The sequence below is a fragment of the Drosophila mauritiana genome, chromosome 3R, assembly GCF_004382145.1.
Source record: "Drosophila mauritiana strain mau12 chromosome 3R, ASM438214v1, whole genome shotgun sequence".
NCBI lineage: Eukaryota > Metazoa > Arthropoda > Insecta > Diptera > Drosophilidae > Drosophila > Drosophila mauritiana.
In genome coordinates this window covers 1,704,058-1,724,435 of record NC_046670.1, presented here as the reverse complement: position 1 = coordinate 1,724,435, position 20,378 = coordinate 1,704,058, and the positions used below count along the sequence as shown (strand labels likewise).

General features: G+C 45.0%; 5 protein-coding genes across 9 annotated transcripts; 3 read left to right on the top strand and 2 right to left on the bottom strand.

Annotated features, from left to right (window-relative positions):
• Positions 1-1,142: 1,142 nt before the first annotated feature.
• Positions 1,143-3,256, top strand: LOC117145511 (Krueppel-like factor 16). Its single transcript, XM_033311200.1, has 2 exons — positions 1,143-2,416; positions 2,482-3,256. The coding sequence occupies exons 1-2, from the start codon at positions 1,762-1,764 to the stop codon at positions 2,718-2,720; spliced, it is 894 nt and encodes a 297-aa protein (XP_033167091.1). The 5' UTR covers positions 1,143-1,761; the 3' UTR covers positions 2,721-3,256.
• Positions 3,257-8,730: 5,474 nt separating this feature from the next.
• Positions 8,731-10,619, bottom strand: LOC117143453. Of its 2 annotated transcripts, none has more exons than XM_033308163.1 (3): positions 10,470-10,619; positions 10,090-10,410; positions 8,731-9,372 (listed from the first exon to the last, which is right to left on the bottom strand). In XM_033308163.1, exons 2-3 carry the CDS (start codon positions 10,304-10,306, stop codon positions 8,912-8,914), a joined length of 678 nt encoding a protein of 225 aa, XP_033164054.1. In that variant the 5' UTR covers positions 10,307-10,410; positions 10,470-10,619; the 3' UTR covers positions 8,731-8,911. The 2 variants fall into 2 exon arrangements, with proteins under 2 accessions (XP_033164054.1, XP_033164053.1); XM_033308162.1 differs by having other exon boundaries at positions 10,090-10,392; positions 10,470-10,618.
• Positions 10,620-10,697: 78 nt separating this feature from the next.
• Positions 10,698-12,952, top strand: LOC117143452 (S-phase kinase-associated protein 2). Its single transcript, XM_033308161.1, has 5 exons — positions 10,698-10,847; positions 11,043-11,910; positions 11,980-12,379; positions 12,443-12,602; positions 12,659-12,952. The coding sequence occupies exons 1-5, from the start codon at positions 10,789-10,791 to the stop codon at positions 12,843-12,845; spliced, it is 1,674 nt and encodes a 557-aa protein (XP_033164052.1). The 5' UTR covers positions 10,698-10,788; the 3' UTR covers positions 12,846-12,952.
• Positions 12,897-13,301, bottom strand: LOC117143454. Its single transcript, XM_033308164.1, has one exon. It carries the CDS (start codon positions 13,269-13,271, stop codon positions 12,978-12,980), a length of 294 nt encoding a protein of 97 aa, XP_033164055.1. The 5' UTR covers positions 13,272-13,301; the 3' UTR covers positions 12,897-12,977.
• Positions 13,302-14,471: 1,170 nt separating this feature from the next.
• Positions 14,472-20,362, top strand: LOC117145958 (zinc finger matrin-type protein CG9776). Of its 4 annotated transcripts, none has more exons than XM_033311846.1 (7): positions 14,472-15,309; positions 15,368-15,535; positions 16,055-16,242; positions 16,308-16,985; positions 17,934-18,082; positions 18,147-20,041; positions 20,101-20,362. In XM_033311846.1, coding segments are annotated over exons 1-7 (3,771 nt in total). In that variant the 5' UTR covers positions 14,472-14,618; the 3' UTR covers positions 20,103-20,362. The 4 variants fall into 4 exon arrangements, with proteins under 4 accessions (XP_033167737.1, XP_033167736.1, XP_033167739.1 ...); XM_033311845.1 differs by having other exon boundaries at positions 14,473-15,309; positions 20,161-20,362; XM_033311848.1 differs by lacking the exons at positions 14,472-15,309; positions 15,368-15,535 and adding an exon at positions 15,557-15,924 and having other exon boundaries at positions 20,161-20,362.
• Positions 20,363-20,378: the final 16 nt, after the last annotated feature.

Genomic DNA, 20,378 nt, shown 5'->3' with positions numbered 1-20,378 from the left:
GAGGCATAAGGCGCTAGGCCTGCGGAATGCACCTTCCCTAGAAAGCAGATATCTTTTAGGAAGTTAAAATCGCTTTGGCCCAATGACAGCAGTGTTATACTCCTTCCGAAAACAAAAAAACGAAAATATATCGTTCGATTCCGCAAATCGTAGTTTCAATTCTTGCAGCAAAATCATGTTTGTGATTATAAGCTATATTCTTCGTTCTCTGGATCAGAATTTGAAAAGATTTCGAAATTACTTCAGGTATCTGTCGAAGAATATATAGAGGTATATAATGCATTTGGCTGAAAAAACAGGAGGCATACATATATTCATAATTTAGAGATGTTTGTTGACTCGAAACTAAGATTGAACTCAGAACACAGCTCCTAATACTATCGTGGGAATCCTTAGAGGTTATGTACAACATTATGTAAGTAGCATTTCCCCTTTAACTCAAATTCATACAGAAAACTGAAGTGGAAAGTAAACTCCACTCCAAGTAAAACGAAATACTTGGGAACTTAAAAACGAACTCTTTAAGCCAATAATATCAAGCTATGTTCAATCGGCTCAGTCAAACAAATCGCGTTCTGAATTAAAACATTAGGTGTAGCAACGCACATTCAGCCATTGTGCCTTGTATCTTTTCTCGTAATCTGCAGCCCGAATCGCGTTAGGGCAAACGCCTCCACGAGCCAGTAAAGTTTTGCTCAAGCACCCCCAGAGATAAAGATAAAGTTTAGGCGAACTGTACCAACTGAACAACACGCTCAAGCCCGGCAATCTCTGCAAATCCTGCCCAGCTGCTTGGGCCGCACTTTGCATACTCGTGATGTCGCGGACCCACCCTCGAAAAAGCACTTAATTCAATAATAAATTGCTGGCACATCGGGCACAGGAAACCCGAACCGCAGATAACCGAATTATACATTTGGAAAAGTATCTGTGCCTGGACGGAGGGCAGGAGGAGGAAACTGTGACTGGGACTGAGTATGAGATTGGGAGTGGGATTGCGATTGGGATTGGGGGAGTGGGCCAAGCCAAGCCCAAAGCCAACCACCCGGGAGGCACTGGGGCATGGTCGGTGGGTGGGTAAGAGTACCATTCATAACTTAACCGTGAAACGCCAATGCTCTGCTTAAAGTTGCGCCCAACTCGGAGGCGCCGCGCTGCTGGGATCGCCTGGGCACAGTATATGTGGTACGGAGTGGAAAGTGTAGAAAGCGCAAGTTGGGAAAGCTGCCCGCCACTCGGCCGGGAGTTCGATTTTCCGGGCCGGGAAAACTACGCAGGACTACACGCACACGCCAGCCCCTTATGTACTTCCGCTGCGAGTGTGTGTGTGAGCGGGCCGCCATTGTTGTGCCCTCGAAACCGAACCGAACCGAATCCGTGCCCGTTTCTGAAAGCGAAACCCACCCCGAAGCATCCCTCTCGCTCGCACATCCTCAGACAGACAAATAATCGATGAATGAAGCGACCCTCGGTGAGCGTGTGCGTGTGCGGGTGAGTGTGTATGTGCGTGCGTGTGTGTGTGTGAACGCAGGACGAATGACTGCCTGGGTGTACGAAGTGTAGGTAGCCAGAGTCCTGGGTTTAAATTGAGAGGCGTCGGGGCAGGAGAGCTCAGTTCGAGTCGAGATCTCGCAGCGCACACACAGCTCCGCACAACCAAATCAAGTCCAAAATCAGAATCTCAAGTGTTCCATCCAAGTGCTTCAGTGTCGCGAGAGAGCCATTTACCCCTTCCATTAAAACTATATAATCGGCTGCGAAATGTCGACGATTAACCTGCATCCCCCGCAAACCTACTCGCGCCTTTTCCGACCCTGGGACACTCAGCGCCAGGCGGCGACCTCGGCGGCACCCAGGACAGTGAAGCAGGAGCCGGAGGCCATTACCATCAAGACGGAGCTGGCCAGCAGCAGTTTCGGCCACGACTGCGACAGAGACTTCTCCTCCGCATCCTCCTCTGCGTCAAGCAGCAGCAACAGCAGCAAGTCCTGCTACGAGGAGGCCCTGAACCACAGCAGCTACACCCGCACATCCACGCCGCTGCTGGACGCCGCCCCGCACCCCGTCTTTTCACACCCGCAGTCGTCGCCGTTGGACGCGCACGCCGCCGGCACCGCATCCTTGGCTCCGCCAAGCCAGCACGCTCCCTTCCTGTCGGCCGCCAGCGATCTCTACTACGCTGCCGCCGCCGCAGCAGCCGCTGCCGCCTCCACGCCCACTGCCGTCCCGGGCTTCGGCATGGACCCGTTCACTATGGGCCTGATGGAGCAGGAGTACGCCCGCGTGATGGCCGAGGATGCACAGTTGAAGGCGCTCAACAGCCGCAAGCAGCGGCCGAAGAAGTTCAAGTGCCCCAACTGCGACGTGGCCTTCTCCAACAACGGCCAGCTGAAGGGCCACATACGCATCCACACCGGTAAGTCGACCAGAATACATCTGACCCCGAGAGTCCCACTCACTAATCTCCATTCTGTCCTGCAGGCGAACGCCCATTCAAGTGCGACGTGAACACATGCGGCAAGACCTTCACCCGCAATGAGGAACTGACGCGTCACAAGCGAATCCACACCGGACTGCGGCCGTATCCTTGCAGTGCCTGCGGAAAGAAGTTCGGCCGACGCGACCACTTGAAGAAGCACATGAAGACGCACATGCCGCAGGAGCGCCAGCTGGGACCGTCCATCTTCGTGCCCATGTACCCATACCTTTATGGCTACTGAGAGGGGAATCCTGGCGAGCTTTCCCCGCGACACGTGATCCTGCACTCCAGCGATCTGTAAAGCGCTTGCACGCTTTAAACAAGCACTACCGAACCGAATCCAACGAATCGAACCAAAACGCCAGCCAAACTGCCTAGCCAATCGTGGACAGAACTACCTCAGCCGTACCTGGCGCAATGTGGCGCACTCACCAAACCCAATCAATGCTATCTTTGGACCTCGACGATATATGCAAATATTGAGATATTTATTTTTTAACGCGTATTTACACTTCCAGCTACGTGACTGGTTATGATATTCGGCACATGTGTAAATAATCCCTAAGTGATCCTTTCTCATATGCTAAGCGATTAAGAAATTTAAGAGATACCCGGATGTACGTCTAAGTTACACTTAAGCTGATACTTAAAGCTGATCGCGGTTACCAGATACATACGATTTATACACAAAATTATACGATCATAGTTAAATCTGAGAGTTGCATTATACGATTTATGTTTACAACACAAAATACACAAGAAAAACCATACAAGAAAGTCCTTTTATATTTCAACGAAATCTATACGCTATTACCTGGGCGGCAATGAAATGTTAGGAATGAGGCGAGGTGTGCATAAAACTTGCAGTTTTGTTCCCCAATTATTTAATGCATTGGTTCCATTACGAGCAGTAAGGAGCTAGAGGCCAAGAACCATATCCTTTACATGTTAATGATCCACTGTCACTTCCCGTTAACCAGATCATGCGACAAACCGCTCGTCATGCCGCCAATATCAAAGGCAAATCGGAAATCGCATTTGCACTGTCATAAAAGGATTAGAAAGCACAAGTCATTTGGTCCGAGTATCCAAATTTCATTCACAAATTAGCCAAAATGAAACAGCAGCCCAGACCAGCTGAAACCGACCAAGCCGCGACAATGAGCAGCAAGGAAACTAAGGGAAAGTGCATTCGGTTCGCTGGCAATCTTTCCCACAGTCCTCTTTCGATCCAGATGTGCCCACGTAAATTCGCCATTACTCAGCTGACAGCTTGCGTCATTCATACGGACAATGAAGTGGTTCACCTGAGCAAAGAGACGGAGACACAGTGTCTGCGACAAGTCGAAAAATCACCTATGTGTGTTTTTGTTCGGAATTCGTTGTGCGAACTGCGATCGATTCCTGGTCACTATCAATGCCACTTCTACGAGCGGACAATGGGTGCAGTTTATGAAAGCGGCTCTAGGTGGACGGACACCCAGCTTCCCGGACAATCGAAAATTTGTCCGCTTGATAGGGGCGTGCAGTCCTTACATTACCTGTCCCCTACCTGCTTATTGTTCCTCCGGGCCTGAGAATATTTTCATATCGGCCAGACAGTGCGACGTCGTTCACATCGCACAAGTGACACAATGATCTATGCCCTCTCCATTCGATCCTTTACAATTGCGACTATTTGCTCCAGATACACAGTGCACCTTTAACTTCTAGAGACCACTCTCTGCAACAAGTTCAAACAATCATTTCTCAAGATAGTGACAGTGATAGCTGGCAATTAATAAGCAGTTTGGATTGATCGACGAGGGAATTCGGTAAGCCTGGATTCCTAACCTAAAACACATACATGTACATATTCTTGATCAATCTCTCTAGGCATGTCCATCCGTCCCACAGTGGTTCCCCCCATAGGCCAAAAATCAAAAAATCCATCACAACAAATTTTTGAGCGAAACTTGCATGTCATTTTGTCCTGTGAAAATATTTTGATTGAACTAATTATTTTGTGAACGTCTTTTCTAAGTTTAGCTAAAGTTTTAGTTATGTTCCCCCCAAAACCCCCCAATGTGAGTATAATCTGTGTTTTCTTTATTGTTTTAAGATAATAAAATCGTAGAGTTTTGCTGCCGTAAGTTGCCGTTTTGTGTATTGTCATGAATAAAGAAAAGTTATCTTACTTTTTTCAATATCAGATTTATTACGCTATCACTACTATTCCTTCATGTTTGTGCTGCCGCTGTATTTTTGTCATTTGTGTTTTGTTTATAATTATTATATTGTGTATATATTATATTCATTTTAAAGATTTTTATATTTATTATTCATTTTATTTTTATTTTTATTCATTTTATCTTCTTCGTGCATTTTTTTCGAATTTGTTTTCATAGGCGCTTCTTATAAGTGTGTATTTTCACGCATATATTTGAGCACATATTTTTGAGCTTTGGTGCACAGAAGAAGGCTAAGTATGCAGAAAAAGCCCAGGACGTCTAATGATGGAAATACTGCCAGGAAATTTTTAGCAATCCTGATATGTCTGCCAATTTAACAGGCCTTGACAAAAACTTGATTATAAAATGCTCATCGTTTTGCAAGCCGTGTCATCGCTCTACAACATAAATCCGTCAAAGTTCAGACACTATGCTCTAGACGCCGCGAAACTTCTGATTGAGAAATGCCCTTGGTTGTTGTTATTAAATGAATGACAAATTTTCATTCACTATTGTTTGCAACAAAATTATTTTTCAAACAAAAGCACATAACAAAATGTTGTGCTAAGTTTCAAGTGTTTCAAGTTTAATCAACTAGAAGTATTTTTGACCGCTTTACCCATACAATACAAACGTCGAAATCACTGGGCCTGTAAGAAATAGATGGTGGAATAATGGTATTATTCTTGAGTTTTTATTATTGATGAATAAAATTGACTTCAATTTGCATATGTATAACTTATAATATATCAAAAAGTAAAATCATTTCGATCTGGTGTTTTATTTATATGTAACAGATATACACGTATTTGTGGTGTGTACAACGTTGTTAATAACCAAATCGCAGATTCCACATTTTACAATTGATAAAAATGCAGAACAGCATTATTGGCCAAAAAGTACATCTCGATTTTTATGCGCTTTAAAAATAATGATGCTAATTCACACGCATCACGTTGGCAGTAGTGGTCAAAAATAAATCTTTACGAAAAAAGGCTGAAAGGCTGATACGTTAAGAAAAAACAATGTAGATACATTTTCGATCTGGCCATGTCCGTATGAACGTCGAGATCTCTGGAACTATAAAAGCCAGAAGGTTGAGATTAAGCATAGAGATTATGAAAACATAGAAGCACGCCCACTTTAACGCCCAGAACGGCCACGACCACACTTTTGAAAAAGGTTTTGATATTTTTTGTTTTTTTATTAGACTTGTAAATTTCTATAGGTATGACAAAAAACTTTGAGCCACACGTTAGTTTTAAGAAAAGGGTTTTCAAGATTAATTAAACTCTGGGTAACAGGTAGAAGCAAGCGTTTAAGGCCATACAACATGCAGACATTCTAAATGGAGATCAGTAGCCTAATCGATGTGGCCATGTCCATCTGCCCAGCTAAAGACCTCGATCTCGGGAACTATTTAAGCCGTTTAAGTTATGATTAAACGGGCACTCTTTAGGAAAATACCAAGGCGGAAGTATGATTCCTATATAGGTAGCCACAAACCAAAGACACTAGTCACTAGTGTCTTTGTACAAGCATTATGCCCGAAAACTGCGCACTCCCTCTAGCTAAGTAACGGGTATATGATAGTTGACTCCTGGTTTTTTTTAAGTGGTTTGTCCAAAAACCGCTTATTATTAAATTAGCCAAGTTTCAAACATAATCTCTAAAACGTAATTTTAATATTCAGCCTGCGTGGCTCAACAGAACGTTAAAAGCACCATTAGGTAATGTTTTAACAAGTATGAATACAGCAAAATATTATCAACAAAATGAACGCAGTTACAGTATAAAGTCTAGAAGTAAGGAAAATACTCGTACTAATCAACGAATCGTTTTCCACGAATTTATAATTTAAACGTAAGATATCTCAAAATTACTCTATATTTTCCCAATAATACTGCATTGTTGCACAGACAATATGAGATCGAAAGAAATTATTTCCTAACAAGAAAGTAGTTTGGCTATCTATTACCTCCTGACATCGTGAAACAATGTGGGACACTGGCCATTCATAACCACAAAGAGGCCAAACAAGAGTCAAGATTCCTCGGGTGGTCCGCAGAAAGTTCGCAAGGAGCTAATTGCCAGGACTATCAGAGACACTATCCTGCCCACCCAGAGCGCCCATGCCGAGGAATTGAAATGTCCTTTGTATCACTAATAGAGAAGTATACGGGCCATAATTTCGCAATGCCACAATAGGAACTGAAATAGAAGCAGTGCGAAAACCCAAGGATCGCAACGGGCAAAGAGTGCGTCGAATAAAAAATGGAGTCGGCTACCTTTCCCAGCGCCAGTTCTCCGCAGTCGAGTCAGTGCTGTGATGACTGTTTCATTTTCATCCCCTGGCCCAGCAACCCTCATCCCTTGTGGCTTGCACAGGGATGAATGAGAGCAAGCGGGACAGGGCCCACCCGAGGGCAGGAGGGATAGAAGCCTTCTGTACGACGTGTCAGAGGATCCATTTAATTGGGAAATTTATTGGCCGTCAGGAGCAACAGCCCTGATTTCTTCAGCCTGCTTGTTTTGCGGTTCTGGAAATGCTATTCAGATGCATAGCCGAGTTCTGCTCTATAAAAAACTAACGTCCAATTCATGTAAACAAGCGGACCGAGAGGGAGTTGTCGCCTCCGTCCCCAGCAGTAAACGGCATCGACGTGGGTGGTGACCACTGGGGTATTTCTATTGATAAGTTCCTGCATTCGATTACCAAACTTTCCAGTTAATTATGTTTGCATAGGTTCCTCTGGCATTTCGGAGTTGCTCAAGAATCCCAGTTTGACGATATTCCTCCGGCTTTAGCGGGTTGCGATCGTATTTTCCAGGGGTCTGCCCGCAGATCCTAGGCGGAAAAGTGGGTATGTCCCGAAACCGCTAAACGACGGTTTATCTACATAAACACTCACAATAAGTTGATTGTCCGCTTCCTAATCTCGCCGAGCTCGAGCTCGAGCTCGCCATCTAATGAGCCCGTACTTGCACGGTGTCTGAGCATATACGCAATTTGCGGTCTAATCCTAACGCCGCGTCTTGCATAATGCCTTTAATACACAGATAGTGGAAACAGAAACAGACTCGCCTGGGTTGCCCAAATACCCACACGTGGTCCTAAGCTGTTTACCTAGGTAAGTCGCGGGCCAGAAAGATCAGGGAGAGTCTTGAGTTTTTTGCCTGTTGTTCGTCGCCAGCAAAGGTGGCATCGATCGAGAATCAATCAAAAACGCGTCCATAAAACTTGCGCAATGTCACTGCATCACACCGAAAACCAACCAAAAACACCCGAGAGTTACCCAGCAGGACATCGGGCCAAAGGCAAACAGTAGGTGGTGCCGGAAGTGCAGGGCCGTTTTCCCATCAACATGAGCCCTGAAAACTAATTAAACTAATGATGACATAATTGGCTCTATCTGCAGCAGCCGAAGGTGTCGCGTTCTTTGTGGGGACTCACAAACCGTCAGAGGTCCCGGAAAAGAAATAGATATATTCATTTACTCTCACAGAAAATAGATAATTGATTTCTTTGCGAAATTGAATGCAATGACACTTGGATTTTCACTGTGCTCACTGTGAGGTCCAGGCTGTTTCCGACCCAAGAAATGTTTTGACGTTTGGGAAAAGGCAAGATTCTTGGACAATTCATCAGCGATCAGACACACGGACCTTTTTCACTTTACTTGTTCTTGGAGTTCCTGGATTTTAGCATGCGGAAGTGTAGCGTGTGCTCTTCCAACGAGCTAATTCCCACTTCCCCTTGGAGGTGGCCCCGGTCTGATGGGCCAATTAGTAAACAAAGCGCTCGAGTTTTATATTTTTAACAATGACTGTTGTTGCTTTATTTGTAAATATGCACATAAAAATACTTGGCTGCCGATGGCAGTAAATACACGTTATAGAAAAATGACATTCGAGTGTATGGACGTATGTATATATATAAAAGGTATATAAATATGGGTAGGTGTGGGCAGTGCTGTGCGCTTCAGTTTGTCTTATTCCGATCAAAGATCGGCAGGCCAGTCAGGCGAAGTCATTGTACGCTTTTTTAAACGAATATACCATGAATTAAAATGAGTATATAGACGGCCCTTGTTGTTGGCAAGGTAAAGGCATCATTAAGTAAGGCACAAATACTTGAGCCACTGAGATTACTAGGTGTCGCTGCTCGTACGTTTGCCAAGCAGCTTTGTAGAGGTTCATTTGGGAATCCTTCTCGTCTTCCTTAGTACAGCATTATGGCGGCCTTGTTTTTATCGTCACTTGGCGCCTCCAGCCATTGGCGGTTGCGGAGGTCGCGTCGCTGGGCGTACAGCAGGATGGCGATATTCAGCAGCACAACGATGGTGGATACCACGACCAGGTAAAAGCTGTAGCCAAGATAAGCCAGTCCATTGCTGTACCAGTGCTGCTGCTGCTGCTCCGTTAAAAGAACGTTGTGTATGAAGTATTGGTAGAACTGCACGAGCCAAGCCACAAACGCCACTATTTGCGCCCCCGCAGCGCATATGTTGGAAGTCAGGAGCAGCATCATTGTGCCTCCTCTTTTGGCCGCAGAGGCTGACTTAAGGACAGCAGCAATGGCGGCCACAGCGCAGGCCAGCAGTCCGAAACCGGTGCCCAAGGTAGTAAGTAGCCAGAGCCAGAAGCTGGTGTCGTCATTTTCTGTCCGAACAAAGGTATACACTGAAAGCACGGTGTGAAATAACGAAGGTTAATGGGGATCGCTTAAACAATTTTATATTTCATTTGCATCTCCAAAAGCTTTTAAGCTTCCACGACGTTTTTCTTCTATGTTGCATTTTTGTGGCTCGCAATATAATACCCTAGCAAATTTAAATCTTTAAAACCCAAATTTTAACAATATTATCTAAAAGCAATTAAAGCAAGTCTTCGCTTCTAATATATTTTTTGAGCAAAAAATTTCAATATCGTTAAATAAATGTAACTTCCCTTCAGCTCACAAGTTTGCTCATTAATATTGTGTCACTTAAGTGATTATTAATAAGCAAAACAAAAACCATTTTGGTTCTTACAATTTAATTTTTAAGCATATCTTTAGGAGTTGCAAGATAAATAGATGTAATCGAAAAGTATACAAATATTTAATTTTTGGATATGTATGGTTTGGATACGTTGCACTGATCATGAGTATATATTTGGGTATTTAATTAATAAACAAATTTAAAAGTAAATCTATTTTCAACAACAGTCTTGCCCAGTTTAAAGTTAGTATCTAGGTATTAAAAGAATACATGCCCCAATAATCAGCACATTCTCCCAATTGTATATCATTCAGAAAGCGTCCCAAGAAGTTTAAAGAGCCAAATTCACGATGCAGGTAATGAGAAGATCACCCTATAGCTAGTTTTCCCTGCTATCCAGACTACTTTGATTGCTCACCATCAACCGAATTTGTGCGGATTCCGAATCCGGGATTCAGGTGGTAGTTGCCGAAGAAGAGTCCGAAGTTGAATTCACCCTTGGCGTCCGCCGAGTTCTTGCGGCGTGGAGTGGCCCGCACCCAGTGATTAGTGGTCATGCTGACGAGCAAGAGCCCAATAGCCAGGCAGCTGCCAAAGAAGGTGGAGAAGACTAACGCCCGTGTGTGCAAGCTCATCTTGATAATGCGGATGGAAGACCGGTGGGTTGGGTAGAAGGCTAGGCTGTTTTCACCATTAAGAAATGTCTAGGGCCAGACTCCAGCTGCAGCGAAGAAAGTTGCTAAGACATGTTAGTCAGCGGAGGACGCAAAGCCAGTGGCCTTGCGGCGTATTGCTCACCTTTTTATGATTATGTCGGCGGGATCAATTGCAAATATAGTCTTTGTTCACGGAACAACTAATTGTTGCACAGGTAAACAATTGATGTAAACAGTTTTGCCTTTGTTTTTTCTCAGAAGAGAAGACTGAACTGATATTTTTTCTCAAAGAGTACGGTAGCATTAATTTGGGATTTGGTCTGGCAACCACGGCCCGTCTAGTATATTCGATAACGATACAATTCCCATACCAAAATGGCTCGACAACCCTGGTTCCCTGCAAAAATAGCGCGAAGTTTTTGTGTTTACGGCGGTGGAAAAATAGTGGATTTCGTGTAAATATGAGCAGTCGCAAGCACAGAGGCTCCGAAAACATGGAAAATTTGTGCCCGGTGACCAGGTGAGTTTTCCCTTGCTTGGGGTGTGGCTTCAAGCAACGGACCGCTGAACTGCTCGCGTGACGTCACACGCGCCACAAGTGTTCAAACGAGGTCAAGAAAGTGACTTATTGAAGTGCAGGGTTCTTGACCCATGCCCTTCTGCTGATGAAGCACGATCGAACTGCACACTTTTAATTAATGTCCGACTATTGCAGAAAGCGCTCGACCAATAAGAACCCCGTCTCTGTTGTGGGCGCTCTAGTTTCCACTACGAAGTCATCGCACCACGAGCACCCTTCCTCGCCCTCGGCACTAACTTTTGAGGCCCTAGAAGAGATGGGAATCGGAATGCTAGATTCCGAAGAAAGCAGCTCCTCAGCCCTCTCGGCCATCGCTTTGGCGGTTAGTGCCACCAGCGACGACAACTCAAATGAGACGACCCCGTGCGCCAGTGTGCCGCGCATAGTGCACCAGCACACGCAGCGGCTAAGCATGGGCTCTACGGGGGATACCACACTGGAAAGCCCAGCTGTGGAGGATTCACTGTCGATGTCCCGTCAATCGGCCGAGAAGCTGCAGATTCTGGCGCAGGCTAAGCGCTCGGCGTTGGGTTCTGAAGGTAGCAGCAATTCAAACTCGCCCAGCAAACGTTTGCGCAACCCCCTGGCTGCAGTCACCTGTAACAACCAGATTGATGGGACTGCTTCGCTCAATTTTCAGCCATCAACCAGCAGGTTGGCGCAAGTTCGCCAGGCAAAAAAGCCGTCGACATCACAGATCACAACCCGAATGGTGGCAACGGACAATTTCTTTGTGTTCCGCACCCCGGCCATGAGTGCCCACATCAGCAGCGGCATAAACTACTTTGAAAGACTTTCAGACGAAATACTACTGGACATCTTTAAGTGGCTCCCGAAGAAGACGCTGCTGCGCATGGCTACCGTTTGTCGACGCTTTAACCGCTGCTCTCGCGATGAGACTTTGTGGACAAGGCTAGATTTGGGTTTGCGGACAATTAGACCCGGTGCCCTCGAGCAAATTGTAAGGCGGGGAGTCCTTGTAATACGTCTGGCCCAGGCTAGTGTAAGTATAGATGTTACATTATGTTTTCGGGAAACAAGAGCATTGAGTCGTCTAATCTTCGTACTGTAGATCCAGGAGCCCGCATTTGCACCATTAACAGAAGGCTTTAGGGCCCGATTACAGTATCTTGACCTGAGTATGGCTTCCATCACCCGAAGCTCACTGCTGACACTATTGTCCCACTGCCGTCAGCTAAAGAAAATAAGCCTAGAGAATATTGAGCTCGATGATGCCATCTGTGCAGAGATTGCAAAGAATGAAGCTTTGGAGGCGGTCAATCTGACTATGGCTAGTGGCCTGACGGCCAACAGTGTTCGCCTGATGATGGAGTCACTTACCAACCTAAGCAGCTTAAACATATCGTGGACTGATCTAAGTGCGGATGCTGTTACGGCGTTGGTTACCCACATTTCCCCCAACTTAATTCGGCTCAATATCGCAGGCTGCCGCCGCGTTTTGTTTGACTCGCGTAAGTACTTCCCATCGTCTTCAATGATCCCTTTCCTTATTGTTTTAAATTAATTTTTTTTAGATGTTGCATCTCTGCAAAAAAGGTGTCCTCAGTTGTTGGAGCTCGATTTATCTGATTGCAATAGTCTAACACCAACAGTCATTACTGCAATTATGAAGTTCAAGATGCTGGAATATTTGTCCGTCTCCCGATGCTATCTTATTCCTGCAACCAAATTTATGTAAGATTTTTCCAGCAAGCGTCCGATTAATCTCTACCCAGCCATTATTGTTGCAGTGAACTTAAGAGTATGCCCTCGCTAACCTATTTAGACATATTTGGGATGCTGTCGGACACTGCAATGGAAGTCCTTGAGAAACAACTACCAAAAATGGGTATAAACAAATTTATCCACAGTTCGGTATCCCGCCCGACTGTTGGCACACGACGCACATCCATTTGGGGTCTGCGCACGCGCGACTAATTCTCGATTCTGCTGCTTCCGTTACCATTTAAATTTGTTTTGCTGCGTGAGTCACCCGTAACGCAGTTCTTTTATTCTCAATTCAACAACATAAATAATCACATTCAGCTGTTCTTATTTTTGTGCGTTTGGTCACTGATCCGCTTCGCTAAGGGGCTCCACTGGTTTCTCCCATTCCCATTCCTCCCAGTTGACGCAGTTCTTGAGACTATCCATGAATCCTGTTTCGCTGGGACACTTAATTTCAATGGCTGGCTTGTTAAGTGTCTCACACTTCCAGTACGATGTGGCATCCCAATTGTTGCGGAAAACTGCAATGTCTAGCTCGGCTTGGGTCTTGCAACCCGGCTGTCCGTCACCATCATAGGCAAGGGCAAGGCCGCACGAAATCACGAGTAGGGAGGTTAGAGCGAGCTGAACCTTCATCTTTCAAAAAATGGTCTATGGTCTACTGGAAGTACTCGAAGCCTTTTATAGTTACATAGTTGCAGCGGTATAGTATCCAAGTGCAGCTACTACCAGAAAATGCTTTTATAAATTGGCATTAATGTAAACACTCGAGAGAGGAAGGAAAAGATAGCAGTGCTTGCCCTTGACTACAATCTGTGCAAACTAAAAAAGTTACAATGAGTCACGCAATTTTCCATTTCAAAATTCATTGTATTTATACTATTTTAAATATTTAAGAAAATAAAAAAAATATGTGTCTCTTATTATCAAGGAGAGCACAATCAGCCAAATTCAGAAAAAAATCATTAAGGAAAACGACAAAGAATATGTAAAAGATAAATACTTTCAATCTAGTTTGAAATCATATTTATAAGAACAAGGTTCGTATGGGACAGCCTGCCAAATTTAAAGATTCAGCAATATAAAAGTAAACTAAAACAAGAGAGAACACTACAGTCCAATTGCCCGACTATCCGATACCCGTTACTCAGCTAGTGGGAATGCGAACCCGAAATTTCATCATTATTCAGGGTTATCGATAGATATTTGGGAATAAAATCTGACATTTTAAAATTGTTTAAAAGGTGTAGGCGTGACCGGATTGGAGGCTTTAGGGCGTTAGAGTGGGCGTCGCAAAATGGCGCTGCGTCTTTGTCTCTAGAATTTGTATGTTTAATCTCCACCTTCTAGCTTTTATAGTTCCTGTCATATACGGACAGACGGACATGGCCAGATCGACTCGGCTATTAATCCTGGCCAAGAATATATATACTTTATATGGTCAGATGCGCTTCCTTCTGCCTGTTACATACTTTTCAACGAATCTAGTATACCCTTTTATTTTACGAGTAACGGGTATAAATATAAAACTGAAAACCTATCTGCAACTATTTCAGGACATCTCTCCAGTTGGTAATATTTTTTATATATTAACGAGAATTTAAAGTGCGTTGAAAATATAAAAAATTATGTTGGTGCTAGTATGTTTAACAGGGTGGACATTTCGGCGTTTTCCACATTAGACATATTTGTGCCAATGTCGGTATTTAATAGTATTTAACTATAACTTGCCTTTTGCCTTTGGTGTGAATAGACTATTAGCCAAAGAGTAAACATTCGTCGATTTTAACTCACTTGTCATCGATGTTGGCCAATACGTGACAACATCGATAGTATCGATAACTATCAGGTTTAGGTTCGCCTGTATTGCACTATTTTGCTTCCCACACGTAATTTCGGAATTTGCCAGAAAAACACCGATCTGCTATTGATCTTAGGCCAAAATTGCGTGTTTAAGTCGAAAAGACACTTTTCGGCTTGCAGATGGACGAAGACTCGGCTTCGATACAGCTGGGGGATAGGCGTCTCGGTAACGCGGTCGATCATGATCTGCCCCCAGGGCCACCCGGCGTCGACGAGAAAAGCGGAAACGAGAACTGCGAGCCCAGGAACAGTGGGTCCGGAAAGCGTGGCAAGTCGAATTCCAGGCGCCGTTCCACATCCCGTGGTCGGTCGGATTCTCGCAACACCTCGCCGTCAAACACTCGCCGAAGGCATTCCGTGTCCCGCTCCCTGACTCCACCGCGTCGTCGGTACGATTCGCCCGATTATGGGCGGTACTCCCGACGCCGCTTTGATCGTGATCGGAGACGCTCCCCCGAACGCCGGCGCTCTCCGCCACGTCGGGGACGCCGGTACGGACGATCCCGGTCTCGCAGCATGTCGCCCCGACGGGGAGGTCGCTGGTCGCCAAAAAAAAAACCGTCGTCGCCGCCAGTGCCCCCTCCGCATGTCGGACCACATCCTCAAATGACCCCTGGCTATGGAGCTATGGCCGCACATATCTACGGATCATACGTCGCTCCACCAGATGTCTACGGTCACCAATATGGAATGCCGCCTGGCTCGTTTCCACCTCAGGGACCGGGGTACGGTATTCCAGGTCCTCCGCCTGACCAAAGCTCTTTTGGTTCTGGCTATGGTCCGCCTCCCACAAGTGCATGGGGCGTAAACGGTACGTTTCTAGACGTTTAATGCCAAAAGCCCTTTATTAAACGTATTATTCCTTGCAGAGTACGGTCAGCAGGTTTGGATTAACCAGCCTATTTCTGGGGTCCCGCCATCCACTTCAGACTCCCTGATCCAGCCGCAGAAGGCCCGCGAAACTCTCTCCGACAAGCAAATAGGCGAGGAGCAGACGGTGCCAGCGCTTGAAGGCGCAGGTTTGACGCCTCAGGACGGTAAGTGTGGAAATGAATTACAATGTGATCACTACGAACATTCACATGCAAACCTCTCACATTATGTTTTATTACTGTTGTCATGATTACTTGTACTTGTAACTTAATTGCGCGCAAAAGAATTGCATACCAGAAATTACCAAAAGTCTAGGGTAAAGATCAGATCAATCAAAATCTAGAAGTACACGCGCTGCAAGAACTAACCAAGACCAACCCGAGCGAGGGTCTCGAAATGTTAATTCGTTTCAAATAGAAAATGCAATGTTTCCGTTTTTGTGTGGCAGTAGTCGAAACAAACAATTACGCCAACCTGGACGACCGCCGCCCCAACTGGCTCTTCACTCAACGAGGACTGGCAGAACAAGCAATCACGGCGACTGCATCCGAGTGTAATTAGCCGATGAAATGCACTCGAGAATGCATTTGTAAATGAAATTTTAACTATTATTAATCTGGGAAGAATATTTATTAATTAGAACCTATCTATTTATCCCCCATCTATATACCGTCGATCGGCAGCTGTGGCCCAAGAAGCGGAGAAGCAAAAGGACGAGCTCAAGAAACAGCGGGCAAACTACGTCAAAAAGGTAACGCTGCTCAAGAAGGAAATGAAAGTTCTTAAGGACCAGCGCGAGGACCTGGCAGCAGGCGATGCCCCACCCTCACCAACTACAAAGAATTTCATCGAAGAAAACGACCGCCTGCAGGTGAGTTGGAATCCCAAACCCTTATCTGTTAGCCATTCTAAGTAACCTGTTTTAATCTTTTATAGATGCAAATTAAGAAGAAACTCGACACAATTGAAAACGTTATAGATATGCTGAACGGAATAATTGGCTACGAAGATGTTGATGATGAACCTTCTAAGCAAAAGTCCCATGGCAAGGCTCAGCCGGAACAACAGGATAGCCGTTCGCACTCCTCCAGTGAGAGTTCCGCAGATAGCTCGGAATCCAGCTCATCATCTAGTACTGCGTCCGATTCGTCATCCGAAAACGAGGACGGAGAAGAGACAGGCGGCGGCGTAGGTAGTCCAACCAATCGGCTAAAGCACCGCGCCATAAAATCGATGAAGTCGAAGCAGCTACATGGTGAAACGAAGACAGTGCCAACCCAAGCACAAAATTACAATTTTGTGTTTTTCGATCCCGAGCAGCATTGGTGCGAGAGCTGTGGAGTTTTCCCAAAGTCTGCTCGAGACTATTTAAAGCATTTGCATGCCGAGGAACACATGAATCGAGAGACCATTGAAACTCCGTGGCATGTGGGTATTGACCACGATCCCTTTCCCACATTCGAAAACGCACCTGCGAAGCGCGTCCCCGTGAGGGGCATGCAATTTCTGGTGCCGGCTAACGCTTGGTTTTGCAAGCTCTGCAGTGTTTGGATTGGAGACTTGCACTGCGCTTCTGCTCATCTCAAGTCTAGGCTTCACTCCAATAAGTATCAGGTGAGTAGTAATATACATCTTTTAAAGCTCTTAAGAAATATTTACACAAATATTCTCTACCATGCTTATGTAGAGCTTGTATTTAATTAATACAAAATATATAACAGAAAAAGATGGAGCTGGTGGAAAGAAGTAGTTTCAATTGCTCCAATTGTCAACTTTTTATTTTCTGCTGTAAAGTTGGCTTTTACCTTTGTGTCAATTTATTTATTATCAAATCAGCTAATTTTTAAAAGGTTAATTCCCCTTTTCCCTGCCAGCTAGAAAATTTAAATGGTAAGATGGGAATGTGAATGTAAATGAAGTAGGCTACATGTGCTTTAAATATGTTGTTAATACTTATGTAATATTACCACAAGCATAAGTTAACAATAAATAAATGGAAGCCTATAGAGGCATGTCCGTTTGTATTAACATCGAATTCTTGGGAACTATAAAAGCTACATAAGCATGCAGATTCTATTGAGGTTTTCGTGGCCCACTTTAAAGGCCATAAACGGCGCATTCTCTGATACTATGTTTTGATATTTGTCGCCCAAAAACTGTCACGCCCACACTTTACAAATTTTATTATACCAGCTACTCGTAGAGTAACTCAGAGACGCAGCTCAAATTTTTTTCCGGATGTTGCAACCAACCCACAAACCCCTCAATACCTCAATACTGCCAAGCGCACGTTTTAAAAAATTTTATTTGTTATCGGTTTATTATTTGCCTTGACAAATTCTATCGGTATACCAAAAACATTTTGGCCACGCTCCTTCAAAAAATTGGAATTTCTCGTTCCACTTCCACTGAGTCCACTGAGCGCCCACTCTTGTCAAATAGGTCTTCCACTTACCTTTCTCGTATATATTTTATAATTGCCTTTATTAATTCTTCGCCTCATGCAATTATTAGCCTATCAATTTTGAATATTTTATTAATTTTTATACTCGTGCATTGCAGCACTATTTAAATCAGAACCCCAACTATGAAATGGAGTGGCAAACAAACCGTGAGCGGGCCATGAATCAACAGAAAGACCACGATGATGCCAAGAATAAAAAGACCAAGAAAGACGAGGACAAGGCGTCCAAAAAAAGGAAAAAAAAGAGGTAAGGGTATAAGAATAATTTGAATCCATATTATATTTTATATTGGTTTTGTCTTAACGAACAGCGGGGACAAAAAGAAAAAGAAACGCAAGCACGGAAAGAAGAGCAAGCGAAGTACAATCGATGCAAACAGCACATCTTCGTCCTCTGAGAGCTCTTCGTCGGAAGAGGATAATGGACAGCAACCAAAGAAAGGTCGTACCGAACAGCAACCAATTAGTCAATCAGAAAAGTCGACTAATGCAGCATCAATACGCGTGGCCATGAGAAAGCAGGAAAGCACACCAACAAATTTGAAGCCGGAAGTGCCTTGTCAGCCTGTGGTGCCGCCACCGCCACCGATCATAAAGGATTCCACAGTTCCTTCAGGACGGGGTAAATGGACTTCTGCCAGTGTCGAAGACCAAAATAAGGATCAAAAGAATCGGGATGATACCATGCTCAAGCAATGGAATAATGTGCAGCCTGTTATAAGTGAGAGTGAAAAAAAGTTGTTGGAGCAGCTTAAAGGAAGGCTGAAGGACAAAGGAGCCCGCGACCAGAACAACCACAAAGTAGAACCAACAGAAGCAAATGATGAAAAGTTTAGGCGGGGTGGAGGACGTCATTCTCGTTCACGTTCTAAGCGGCGCAGCTACTCTCGAAGCCTAAGTGGACAGGAACGATATCGGCGGGAACGTGAGCGAGATAGAGACCGTGGTCGCAGGCGTCGCTCACGCAGTCGTGGCCGACACTTCTCTCGTTCGCCCATAAGATCCAGCCGGAGAAGTCGATCCCGTGAGGGCCGAAGTCGACGTAGTCGTAGTCGCTCTATTGAACGGGTAGAGCGTCCCGTGGTCAAGCATTCCGAGTTTCGGCCCCGTACTGTGCCGGAACGCAAGCAAACTGATATAAAGCGCGACAAGAAGGATGCAGAAAGCAAGTCAAAGTCATCCAAGCCCAGTAACAATACCTTGCCTGGAGGCAAAAAGCTACCTTTCATCGGTAAGATGCCAGTATTTAAAAAGCAGTCTGTTCCAGCTTCCAGCTACGATGCTTCTGCTGTCTACACCAATGGTTTGGAGGCACCACCTCCACCGCCACCTCCATTGGGTGGAGCGACGAGCCAGGTAGCTATGCGTCAACAAGCACCGACAGCTGCGCAGATTCAGATGGCAATGATGGAAGATGCTTTTGGCAATGCTCCCCCATTTCATCCAGATGCGGGTATGATGGTAGATTACGATGAGCTAATGCCAGATCCCGTCCAGTTCGCCAATTTAATGACGAGCTGCCCACCTCCTCCGCCGCCTGGAGAAGGCTCTGAAGGTGACGCTCATGGCCCTGTGGATGGCGATCAGCATGACAACGAAAACCACGAGGACGTCTTGCCCCCAGGCATTGATGAAGCTGAATCTGACCTGGTACCACCGCATCCGTTAGACGCTGCGGCACAATCCCGCGACGGGGAACTCCCAAAGGACCTGGTCGAAGCGCTTGACATAATATTCCCCAGCGACGGAGCGATTCTAGAGGCATCAAATGGAAACAGTGAAAAGCAGGAAGATGTGACTATCACCACCATTGTTGAGGATGACGCTGTGCTCAGTGTGATTCATCTTCAAGATTTAGCTAAAGAGGGTATTCACCTTGTAACTATTAATGAAACAGAGGTCTCTAAAAAGTCACCTATTGAAACATCGGAGAAGAATGAAAAGTTACAGGATTTAAATGGCAAATCTGACGCCGGAGTAAACATAAAACTGATTGACGCAGAGGATATCCCAATGCCGAATTCGCCTCCAGCTGAGCCGTCATTTGACGATGAGACGAAAAGCAAGGCCATCCAGAAGCAAGCTGATATCTCAGAAATACCACAGCCGGCTGTATCGCCTTCGGACAGTGAGAAGCTTCGTCGTCAGTCGGAGCTTGACGAGTTGGCTATGCTGGGAATCGACAGCAGTGACATGGCGGCACAGTGTATGTAGAAACGTGTCTTTCTTTCCTATGTATATCATTCATTTTTTTAATTAAATTAGAAACTCCGATATATGGGTCTTAAATGAGTTCTACATTATTTTTTCTATATATGTACATAGATGCTCTGTAAGATTTGAGTTGACTTGGATAAGGCGAAAGGCAAGTCCAGACGCCGGATACACGGACAAACGAATCAATAACACGTCAAGGAGCCCCATTAAAAGGAACAGTTTTAGATTTTAGTTTGGCACCTGTGTATGAGTGTTTTTGACGGAATGTTTTAAATAAATGCGCATATATGTATGTAATATATGTAAGAAGGATCCTAAAAAACGTT